General features: G+C 37.6%; 1 protein-coding gene across 1 annotated transcript in view; it reads right to left on the reverse strand.

The window, feature by feature from the left end:
• The window catches only part of ZCCHC4 (zinc finger CCHC-type containing 4), a 110,242-nt gene extending 101,624 nt beyond the window's left edge, over nucleotides 1-8,618 (reverse strand). The window contains exons 1-3 of the mRNA XM_053704082.1: nucleotides 8,503-8,618; nucleotides 5,215-5,333; nucleotides 2,363-2,445 (exon numbers count right to left, since the gene is read on the reverse strand). Of these exons, the coding sequence (XP_053560057.1) occupies nucleotides 2,363-2,445; nucleotides 5,215-5,333; nucleotides 8,503-8,611 (311 nt within the window). The 5' untranslated portion in view covers nucleotides 8,612-8,618. The remainder of the gene's footprint in view (nucleotides 1-2,362; nucleotides 2,446-5,214; nucleotides 5,334-8,502) is intronic.
• Nucleotides 8,619-12,716: the final 4,098 nt, after the last annotated feature.

A 12,716-nucleotide genomic window follows, 5' to 3' on the forward strand; every position in this document is an offset into this window, starting at 1 on the left:
CTTTGGTAAAAAAAGTTCCCTTCCTTCCAGAAACAATTGAGATAATAATTTAATACCCTGGAAAGAAAGGGAAAGCAAAGTTGACTTAGAAGACATATCAGCATTCCAAGTTTAATCCATAAAGCTTTTCTAGCTAAAATAGCTAGAGACATATACCTGACATCAACTCTAATGATATCAAAAGATGGTATCACCAATAAAAATATTAGCATGTTATAGAATAATAATAATGCTATAAAATTATGATCTGTCACTTGTTGCGCTAAAGCTTCTAACCAAAAAGTTGAAGCTGCAGCAACATCCGCTAAAAATATAGCAGGTCTAAGAAGATTACCTGAACATAAGTAAGCTTTTCTTAGAAATGATTCAATTTTCCTTAAATAAAGTACTATCTGCCGTAGGAACAGTAGTACATTTAGCAGGAGTAGAGACAGCCCCATAACCTTAGGGATTTTGTCCCAAAAAAAATCTAATCTGTCAGATGGCACAGGATATAATTGCTTAAACGTTTAGAAGGAGTAAAAGAATTACCCAAATTATTCCATTCCCTGGAAATTACTTCAGAAATAGCATCAGGGAGATTAAACACTTCTGGAATAACTACAGGAGATTTAAAAACCTTATTTAAACGTTTAGATTTAGTATCAAGAGGACCAGAATCCACTATTTCTAATGCAATTAATACTTCTTTAAATAAAGAACGAATAAATTCCATCTTGAACAAATACAAAGATTTATCAGTATCAGAATGATGATGTTCATTTAAAAATTCATCTGAAAAAAGAGAAGTTTTTAAAAGACTTTTATGTAAACTAGAAGGAGAAATAACAGACATAGCCTTCTTAATGGATTTAAAAAATAAAATCTCTTATGTCTATCAGGAACACTCTGAAAATTAGATGTTGACGAACAGCAACAGGTAATGTAACAGTACTAAAGGAAATTTTATCTGCATTAATAATTTTGTCATGACATGCAATACAAACAACAGCTGGAGAAACAGATACCAAAAATTATAGCAGATACACTTAGCTTGGTAGCTCCAGCACTAGACAGCGATTTTCCTGTAGTATCTTCTGACTCAGATGCAACGTGAGACATCTTGCAATATGTAAGACAAAAAAACAACATATAAAGCAAAATTGATCAAATTCCTTAAATAACAGTTTCAGGAATGGGAAAAAATGCCAAAGAACAAGCTTCTAGCAACCAGAAGCAATGAAAAATGAGACTAAAATAATGTGGAGACAAAAGCGACGCCCATATTTTTTAGCGCCAAATCAGACGCCCACATTATTTGGCGCCTAAAATGCTTTTGGCGCCAAAAATGACGCCACATCCGGAACGCTGACATTTTTGGCGCAAAATAACGTCAAAAAATGACGCAACTTCCGGCGACACGTATGACGCCGGAAACGGAAAAGAATTTTTGCGCCAAAAAAGTCTGCGCCAAGAATGACGCAATAAAATGAAGCATTTTCAGCCCCCGCGAGCCTAACAGCCCACAGGGAAAAAAAGAGTCAAATTTTTGAAGGTAAGAAAAAAATTAATAATTCAAATGCATTATCCCAAATATGAAACTGACTGTCTGAAAAATAAGGAAAGTTGAACATTCTGAGTCAAGGCAAATAAATGTTTGAATACATATATTTAGAACTTTATAAACAAAGTGCCCAACCATAGCTTAGAGTGTCACAGAAAATAAGATTTACTTACCCCAGGACACTCATCTACATGTTTGTAGAAAGCCAAACCAGTACTGAAACGAGAATCAGCAGAGGTAATGGTATATATAAGAGTATATCGTCGATCTGAAAAGGGAGGTAAGAGATGAATCTCTACGACCGATAACAGAGAACCTATGAAATAGACCCCGTAGAAGGAGATCACTGCATTCAAATAGGCAATACTCTCCTCACATCCCTCTGACATTCACTGCACGCTGAGAGGAAAACCGGGCTCCAACTTGCTGCGGAGCGCATATCAACGTAGAATCTAGCACAAACTTACTTCACCACCTCCATCGGAGGCAAAGTTTGTAAAAACTGAATTGTGGGTGTGGTGAGGGGTGTATTTATAGGCATTTTAAGGTTTGGGAAACTTTGCCCCTCCTGGTAGGAATGTATATCCCATACGTCACTAGCTCATGGACTCTTGCTAATTACATGAAAGAAAATCATAATACATTTTAAAAGTATTTTAGAGAAAATAAAGAAAAAAATTGCTTTCACCATATCTTTTAATAAAAAGTAAAAAAAGATACCACAAGTTACTTTGGAATATTAGATCTCTCACACTCATATGTGTGATCTAGTTCAGAGGAACGGAACGTTACAATCATTTTGTTAGACTGAAAAGGTACCTTATCATGTACTGCTTGTGTGTCAGAGGCGGCTGTTGGCGTTGGTTATAGTCTTTTCGTGCTGCAAGCCTTGCTTCTGAAACCTACAAATATTAATAAGCAGAGGTTATTCAATAAACTAATATCTGTCACTTATCCACATAAATAGGCACTAATATAAAGTAACAATACACAATAGCTCCTTGTACTGTGTAATGCATTGTGGGGTTTGTCAAAAGGATGAAATTTATGAGCTGCAGGATACTCACATTTCTCTACCAAGTCTTAAAAACAGGGATGATGGTGAAGTAGTGCTGATAGGAGTTTTGACTAAACTGATCTTGATCTTTGTGGACCTGACAGCATTCTTATTTTTGTGTTTTGTCAAATGTAATATAAAAACACAGAATGGGGATGTAGACACTGATTGGAACAGGTTTGCCCATTTCTTATTGGCTCACTGGCCGTATCTTTGTCTCGGACGGGACGAGTTTGATTATATGTTTGACACTTTTGCAGGTGTTAAACACAAAGCAAGAAAATGCAATTTGTTAAAAATATTAAAATTAACAAAACCATACATTTATTTCTTTTATTTTAACAGTAGAATCTCCTAGGGTTAAGCAATTTAGAAGCAAGTATAAATATGTAGGTGCCAGACAAAGGTGTTTCTACATAGAGATTTGGAAAATATTTCTGTGATGTTTCAAACCCTTGTTTTAACCTAAAATAAAGTAGAAAATATTCTCTATAATAAATTATTATAAGTCAAGAAGGCACTTTATCTCAAGTTCCAACACTCTTCAACTGTAACCATTTCATGACACATTCTTCAATTTAAAGGGACATTCTGGTCAAAGTATAAATGCACATAGATGAATTACATCTTTAAATAGAAACATATTTGCAATATACAGTACATGCATTGTTAAAAATGCTTCTATTAAAAGTTCTCACTATTTTATTGTTAACATTTTTCTCTGCATGTGAAGCATTGCTAGATTGTCAACTCACCGAATAAGTGCTGCACCTGCTCAGAGTGCCAGTGGGGCTTGTATTATATTAACAAATCCAGTCATTATCAGATGATACAAGCACCGTAGGCTCTCTGAGCAAGTGCTGTGTTTAAAATGCTGGTGCACAGTGCATATTTCAATACACTTTTGAAACAGCTATAGCTTTTATCAGAAGCATATTTTCCTATCTTTAACATTCAGTGGACTGGTAACTGGTTTTCCCTAACTAGTAAACTATAGTTATATTTTCCAATATGTATATACAGGGAGTGCAGAATTATTAGGCAAATGAGTATTTTGACCACATCATCCTCTTTATGCATGTTGTCTTACTCCAAGCTGTATAGGCTCGAAAGCCTACTACCAATTAAGCATATTAGGTGATGTGCATCTCTGTAATGAGAAGGGGTGGGGTCTAATGACATCAACACCCTATATCAGGTGTGCATAATTATTAGGCAACTTCCTTTCCTTTGGCAAAATGGGTCAAAAGAAGGACTTGACAGGCTCAGAAAAGTAAAAAATAGTGAGATATCTTGCAGAGGGATGCAGCACTCTTAAAATGTCAAAGCTTCTGAAGAGTGATCATCGAACAATCAAGCGTTTCATTCAAAATAGTCAACAGGGTCACAAGAAGCGTGTGGAAAAACCAAGGCACAAAATAACTGCCCATGAACTGAGAAAAGTCAAGCGTGCAGCTGCCAAGATGCCACTTGCCACCAGTTTGGCCATATTTCAGAGCTGCAACATCACTGGAGTGCCCAAAAGCACAAGGTGTGCAATACTCAGAGACATGGCCAAGGTAAGAAAGGCTGAAAGACGACCACCACTGAACAAGACACACAAGCTGAAACGTCAAGACTGGGCCAAGAAATATCTCAAGACTGATTTTTCTAAGGTTTTATGGACTGATGAAATGAGAGTGAGTCTTGATGGGCCAGATGGATGGGCCCGTGGCTGGATTGGTAAAGGGCAGAGAGCTCCACTCCGACTCAGACGCCAGCAAGGTGGAGGTGGAGTACTGGTTTGGGCTGGTATCATCAAAGATGAGCTTGTGGGGCCTTTTCGGGTTGAGGATGGAGTCAAGCTCAACTCCCAGTCCTACTGCCAGTTTCTGGAAGACACCTTCTTCAAGCAGTGGTACAGGAAGAAGTCTGCATCCTTCAAGAAAAACATGATTTTCATGCAGGACAATGCTCCATCACACGCGTCCAAGTACTCCACAGCGTGGCTGACAAGAAAGGGTATAAAAGAAGAAAATCTAATGACATGGCCTCCTTGTTCACCTGATCTGAACCCCATTGAGAACCTGTGGTCCATCATCAAATGTGAGATTTACAAGGAGGGAAAACAGTACACCTCTCTGAACAGTGTCTGGGAGGCTGTGGTTGCTGCTGCACGCAATGTTGATGGTGAACAGATCAAAACACTGACAGAATCCATGGATGGCAGGCTTTTGAGTGTCCTTGCAAAGAAAGGTGGCTATATTGGTCACTGATTTGTTTTTGTTTTTGAATGTCAGAAATGTATATTTGTGAATGTTGAGATGTTATATTGGTTTCACTGGTAAAAATAAATAATTGAAATGGGTATATATTTGTTTTTTGTTAAGTTGCCTAATAATTATGCACAGTAATAGTCACCTGCACACACAGATATCCCCCTAAAATAGCTATAACTAAAAACAAACTAGAAACTACTTCCAAAACTATTCAGCTTTGATATTAATGAGTTTTTTGGGTTCATTGAGAACATGGTTGTTGTTCAATAATAAAATTAATCCTCAAAAATACAACTTGCCTAATAATTCTGCACTCCCTGTATATTATATATTTAACGTATTTATTATTCAATTACCTTTTCATCTTCCCATTGGAAGAAATTGCAGTCCTTCCTATCCCGACAGGCTGAACATGCATAAAATCTTCTGCCCTGCTGTCTTCCTTGTGAAGCTTTTACAAACAACAACGTTGGGCCTACAACAAAAATAAATAAACATTTTTACCTTATTTGTACAATAGCTAAAACATGCATATTCTTGTAAAAATCATGATGCCAGTAGTAGAAAAAAAACTTACATGTGTCTCTTAAAAGGGACACTCAAGTCAAAATTAAACTTTTTGATTCAAATAGATTATGCAATTTTAAACAACTTTCCAAATTACTTCCATTAAAGGGACACTGAACCCAAATTTTTTCTTGTGAGATTCAGTTAGAGCATGCAATTTTAAGCAACTTTCTAATTTACTACTATTATAATTTTTTCTTCATTCTCTTGCTATCTTTATTTGAAAAAGAAGGCATCTAAGCTAAGGAGCCAGCCCATTTTTGGTTCAGCACGCTGAACTGCACTTGTTTATTGGTGGGTGAATTTATCCACCAATCAGCAAGAACAACCCAGGTTGTTCACCAAAAATGGGCTGGCATCTAAACTTACATTCTTGCTTTTCAAATAAAGATACTAAGAGAATGAAGAAAATTTGATAATAGGAGTAAATTAGAAAGTTGCTTAGAAGTGCATGCTCTATCTAAATCATGAAAGAAAAAATTTGGGTTCAGTGTCCCTTTAACAAAATGTGCAGTCTTTTTATATTTACAGTATAGTCACAAACTCCTACTGAGCATGTGCAAGAATTCACAAAATATACGTATTTGTGATTGGCTGATGGCTGTCACATGATACAGAAGAAGCTGAAATACACATAACTGACATTTGTCCAAAAAATCTACTACTTATTTGAAGTTCTAAGAACTATTACATTGTCTTATCGTGCATTTGTTGATTATACAAATATATAGTATTTATTGTTTTTTAATGGAATTTCAGAATCGCTCAATACACTTCATCCATGTGCAACAAGAAAAATGACTGTCATCTTACCCAAAAGCACTTCATTTAACAACATATTTAAAATTTATGTTTCAAATGTATTATTTAAAAGGGATATTAAACAAAACATTTATATCACACTTAAAGTGAACGTCAAGTTTGATGAATCAGTGCCCGGTTTTTAAAAACCATATTAAAAACGGGCACTTTCATTCATCAAACTTTAAATTTCACTTGTTTAGTTAAAATACTTACCTTTTAATCTTGAAAGCCGCTCCAATGCTTCCCCCGCCCGTCGCAAGCCTCTTCATATGTAAAAAATTACGAATCCGGCTTCCTCCAATCACGACTTTGCCTCAGGCAATGATTGGAGGATGCCGTATTCATCATTGCTAACGTATGAAGTGACGAGCGGCAGGAGGGGGAATCGCTGGAGCGGCTTTCAAGATTAAAAGGTAAGTATTTTACCAAAACTAGTGAAATGTAAGTTTTATGAATGAAAGTGCCCCTGTTTTTAATAGGGTTTTTTTTAAACCGGGCACTGATTCATCAAACTTGACATTCACTTTAAGAACACTATTTAAATATGTTAAAAACATAACATGTTATAAGGTCTTTATTTTGATTCTGAAACTAACAGAGTCCTTTTGTGTGTGCAGCTATATGTGGTGGGATAGAAGCTTAGCCTCCAGCTGCTACACTGATGAACAGTGACATCTATATATAAACAACAACAAAATATTAACCACTGGCAGCAAAGACGTTAAGTTTATTAAAACCCAGAACTCAATATATCAGTCATGTACAAACACAAATTCACAACCTAAGCTGCAAAGTTTTTGTGGAATTTTTGCCATTTCTGCGTGACTGTAAAACAAATATATAATTTACGTCTACAGCATGTTTTGAACTTACATGTGTCTATAACAAAATGAGGAACCCCATCTCTTGACCTTCACATTGTAATGACAGAAGCAGACTCTTGGTCAATCACAAGATGCAGCCGAAATATGTAAACAAACATGCTCTCTATGCAAAGTATTAAACCAGAAATAACTGACTACTAGCCTGCAATAATGTAAAGTGTATGGTTAAAGGAAAAGTAAAGTTGCCTGCTGCACCTCTATACCGCAAAGCAAAATACAGCTCAAAATAACTTGAGTTTAATTCATGATATTTTTTTTTTAGATATTATAGATTTATCACTTAAATGTACCTTTTAGTTTGCATCTCTATATCGCCGTTCCTCCGCCTGCCTCAAAAAAATGTTTTGATTTTCCAATGACGAATATCTTTATACATCTTTCTATTGGTCCCCCAGTGGCGTCTGGAAATTACACTAAACGCCCCCACCTTCAATTGCGCATGCGTGTCTCATTGAATGTACTCCGTGTCTAGAAGCGCGTCCATGAGACACGCATGCGCATAGAGCTCTAAAGGGAAACAGCCAATGACTTAGATGCATCCGCACTTAGTACACAATAAATTTAACTGCACAAGTATGTGCACGGATGAACACGTAAGAGCGGGCGGGACCGCTCTTACGTGTAAAATAACAAAACCAGGAAATGAAGGGGGGGGCGGAGGAAGATAGGAGACGGTAATAAGGGATGTAAGTATAATATATTAAAAATAAGACGGAATACCAAAACAAAAAGCGACTAGATATAATAGGATAATTGTAATACATGGCATTAATGTTGATTGTTAAAATTTACTTTCACTTTAACCTTTACTGGCTGTAATTACTATACAATAAAGACATAAAAGTGCAAAATGAAAATCCTTTAATACTGTTATATGCCAGCAGAAGTGCAATAATAAAAAGCTCTAACTACATGTTTAACCCCTGAAAAGAATATAAACACATAGAAATCAGCACCATAGCAACAATGCCCTACTTGGAGCTAGCTGGACACATCTGGTCACCCAATGACAAAAGACAAATGTGTGCAAACACCAATCACTAGCTAGCTCCATGTATTGTAGGATATGAACATATTCTTTTAAACAAAGGCTATCAAGAAAACAAAGCAAATTTGACCATTTTAAATGGTATGCTCTGGCCCTTTAAAAACACATGACATAATAGCGCAAAGTGCTGTAAATACAGGAAGGAAAAATAAGTGGAAAAAATAAATTACTATACTATTTGGGATAAGTTTAGTGGCGGTGATTTCCCAATACAATACTGATTATATTTTTAATTTATTAGTGGTTGAACATATCATGTGACAGTAAAGCCTTAGATTACGAAGTTAAATGATAGAGCTCTGAGCTGCAGTTTCGCTGCGCATTGCTCGGTAAGCTCTCACCATGCGGACAGTGAGGAGCTGTTGCGTGGCTCTCAGGGCTAAGAAGGACTTGTATTCCTTCAAAAGATTCGTTGCTAACCACGTGCTTCCTGGTCTCTTCAAGCTCCATCACTAGTCTGTACTATTCTACGGACGAAACTCACTCTATGGACGCAACACGTCAGTACTTACGCAGATCCAAAATGAAGCACAATCCGCCATATTATAATAGGGCGTGCTCCCAGTCCCTTCAAGACAAAATCATTTCCATGTATATAAACTTAGCGCTATATTAGCATATATGATGGTTAGTATTAAAAAAGTAGATTGTAATATTTTTAAATTGTCTTTGTTAAATATTTATCTGCCATTGGAAAAAATGGCCAGGTAAGTACATCATTGGGAATCACTTTACTACTTTAGTAACCGAACCGACGTTAGAATCTAGAACGTTCAGTAACAGCACAAAATTAAATTAATGTGAAAGAAAACAAGTATCTAATAATCACAACATAACGTTTGTGTTCCATAAAATTATACCTATTAAAATCAAAAGGTGGGGGACAAATAAAGTGTTGTTATTAATTGAAATGCATGCAGATCAAATACATTTTTGAAAAGAAACATATTTACAGCATACATACAACATTGCAGACATCCCAACTCTCCCTGATTGTAATAGCGGCTCCCTGATGCCAGCAAATGGAATGCAATCTCCCTGAAACTCCAAGTACCATGATCCAATGTGGCCCAAATCCTGAAAAGTTTTTCTTTGCTGGGACGATATAGAACCCTCAAAGCATGCACCAATAACCAAAAATCCCATGCACCAATAACCAAAAATCCCCCACTTATTCTAATAAAATAAAAACACAAATGGGGGGCGGAGCTAGCTAGGAAGCGTATTGGTCGCATATTGCTTCAGCTCGGCTGAAATTGTTCATTAAAACTGCCTTTTCGACCATCTGTTTCAGCTATAATTCACTCCAGTCATTACACTAGCTTTAGTGACTTCTACAGCCTGCTTTTGAGCTCAGAGAAATTTGCTATATAGGAGATAATTGATACCTTGGACAATCTGGTTCACAGACTGCGTGTGAACGGCCATCTTCTCAACCACAAGGTAATCTACTACAGCAGGGACAAACCCGCTGAGTACCCCTTAAACTTAGACCGAAGATACCAGCTAACTGAAGTATGATCGACACAGCCTATTATACCTGCGACATTTGAGGGTGAGCTACTATCACAGATTGCAGGTACTTTTGGTGGTGTTGCGTCAGTGACACGCTCGGCTGCTTTTCACTATGGAGGACACTCTAAAGACCATACGGGCCCTTTTTGTAGATTTTGAAAGGGCTGTTCTCAGAGACCTTGGCAGCTGGCTTGCACTATACACGGCTAAGAGGGTAACAACCTCCATACCTGTGCCTCTTATTTCTATGAACTCTCTGGTGTCTTTGCCTATGGACAGCTGGAGAGAGGAAGGGGAGCAGCATTTCCACCATGTGGGACAGACCTGGTCCATGCTGGCTGCGGCCGACCCCATGGACCAAGTTGCAGATACTGTGGCTTAGCGGAGGTTCAACTTGGCTGACAAGATCAGCAGTTTGGAGACCGGATCGCTACCTCTTTATGTAGGGGAGAATTTGGAAATGAAGAGCCCTAACACTATGTCGGCACATATACAGATTGCTAGGCCGGAGTCACTGATACTCTCCCATGTGTGGGGGAAGGTGGACATGAAAAGTCTTACTGCTTGTGCTGCATATGTTCCACGGCACCTCTGGCAGCCCACTAAGACGAAGTATAAGGCCAGTTTCTCTGCTCACAAACTAGGGATAAAGAATAACATTAGTCTCCCAGCTCACAAGCTTGGAATAGGTTAATTTTACTGACTCTCCCGGTCATGAAAAGAAGATTTCGAAATAGGTTTTGTTTTAGATTTTCATATGTTTCTATTGTCATTATTCTGTTATGCCAGGTTTTATATTGAAGACTCTAATAATATGAATATGATCTCTGTTTTCCTTTTGGTAATACATTATGTTTGAGGTCAGTTATTCAGCCCTGAGTTATACAGCTCTGGCTACTGTTAGTGTGTTAAAGTCTTTCTGCTACCTATTACCTATTTATTGTTTCCTGTTTATTCATATGCCTCAGGCTGCTAAAGTTGCTAGCACATGTTATTTTAATGACCCGCTCCACCTATGCTTATTGACTGTTCATATATGTCTCAAACTGATATCATTATGTCTCAGACTACTAAAGTTAAAGTTGCTAGCGTATGTCATGTTACTGAACTAGAGGCTCAATATATGTCTATTCGCATTACTAAAGTAACCCTTAGACCTCAGTTATACTGTCACATTTTATATGCATATTTATCAGCCCCTTATCCTCCCTATACTAGCCATATTCTTATGTTGCATGTTAAGGAGCTGCACATTTAGCCTTTGGCCTGGGGGTATAGGGCCCATGCTCCTAGGTCAGTGGTATGATATATCCAATGATAAATGTGACCTTAGCTGTAATATTGCTAGTACTCCTATCAGTGGAAAGTATAAGTCTGGCGTTTAGGCTTTACCTTAGCGGCAACTTATTTGATAGTAGATCTAACTGTTTAAAGTTACTTAATATATGAAAGTGGATGATGGAATTTATAGCTTATATTTTACCAAGATGTGGTTTAATATTGTATCTAGTTAAATGAATGCACTCAGCATCATTCTGCCACAACCCAACTAGGTTCTCTATATATTGGGCATATTTGTTATGGTTACTATTAGAGTGCTCCCCCCCCCCCCGCTTATATAGCTTACTGGTTAAGCCTAGGGGCACAGACCCCATATGAACCCCCTAATTTTGTTTAATTGTGTTTTTTAATTAATATGTTATTGATATACCCCCCATACCCTTTAAATTGAGGTGTTGTCTCTATAAGATTTAAAGTTAGTTACAAATGAGCAGATATGTCTAATTACATGTACGCAGACTATTGCATTTATGTTTCGTAACAAATTCTATGTATATTTTTTCAAATGTCACAGTTTATCTGTATGCCTTTTTTTTTTTTAAAACCTCAATAAAAATATTTAAAAAAAAACACAAATACTACCTTATTTACTGCATGTAATTAAACTTTGTATTCTAAAATATTTAAGCATTCAACAAGCGTACAATCAACGGAAAATAGGTTTGTTGTATGTGGTTGTGCAATAAAGCTACTTTTTTTTTTTAATGTGACTTTAGTGGGAAGCTACTTTAATGATAAGTCTGTATTTTACTTAGGGTTTCAAGGTGTCCAATATATAAGTGGGAAGTGTGGGGGGGGGGTGGCGCAGTTGCGGGTGAACCCACCTCCCTGAAATGAGTTTTTGCAGATTGGTAAAAAAAAGTTATCGCTGTTTTAGTGTAAGCATTTTTCTGTCCATGTGAAGCATAACTTACGATCGTCTGGGGTTGTCATGTTCCTTGTTCAGATGAGACTTGCCTGGTATTTCGGGGCTGAACTGACCTTACTTGGCCGGATCAGACTGATATACTTAAGGAAAGTTTTCCTTTGTGAAAAGCGCACTGGTCTAAAAGAGGCTGCTTCCGTATGGTAAATCGCCATAGAACTAGCTAATGAGCTGTTGTTCGTTCCTGGTAGAGCGATTCTCTCTTTGTATGCAAATTAATATGACCCTGGGGAAGTCTCCCTATGGGTGATGGGGGAAACCAGACATGGACTCCTTGCCCATTGTGCTTAGAGGAATGTGGCTGCACCTCACTGACGAGGTCCATAGGAGGCCGAAACGATCGTCTGGGGTTGTCATGTTCCTTGTTCAGAGGAGAATTGCCTGGTATTTCGGGGCTGGACTGACCTTACTTGGCGGGATCAGACTGATATACTGAAGGAAAGTTTTCCTTTGTGAAAAGCGCACTGGTCTAAAAGAGGCTGCTTCCGGGTGGTAAATCGCCATAGAACTAGCTAATGAGCTGTTGTTCGTTCCTGGTAGAGCGCTTCACTCTTTGTATGCATATCTACTTATCCCCAGTGCGCCAGCATTTTAAATACTACAGTTGATCAGGGCGCCAGTGGGGCATGTGTCATGTAACTAGGGTTGCCACCCATCCCTTAAAATACGGAATCATCCCGTATTTGAGCAGAAAAAATCGTGTCCTGTTTTGAATCAATACGGGATGGGGTTTGTCCTGTATTTTTGTAGTGATAGGTATGCAGACATCCCAAG

This window comes from Bombina bombina, chromosome 2 (genome assembly GCF_027579735.1).
Source record: "Bombina bombina isolate aBomBom1 chromosome 2, aBomBom1.pri, whole genome shotgun sequence".
Classification (NCBI taxonomy): Eukaryota; Metazoa; Chordata; class Amphibia; order Anura; family Bombinatoridae; genus Bombina; species Bombina bombina.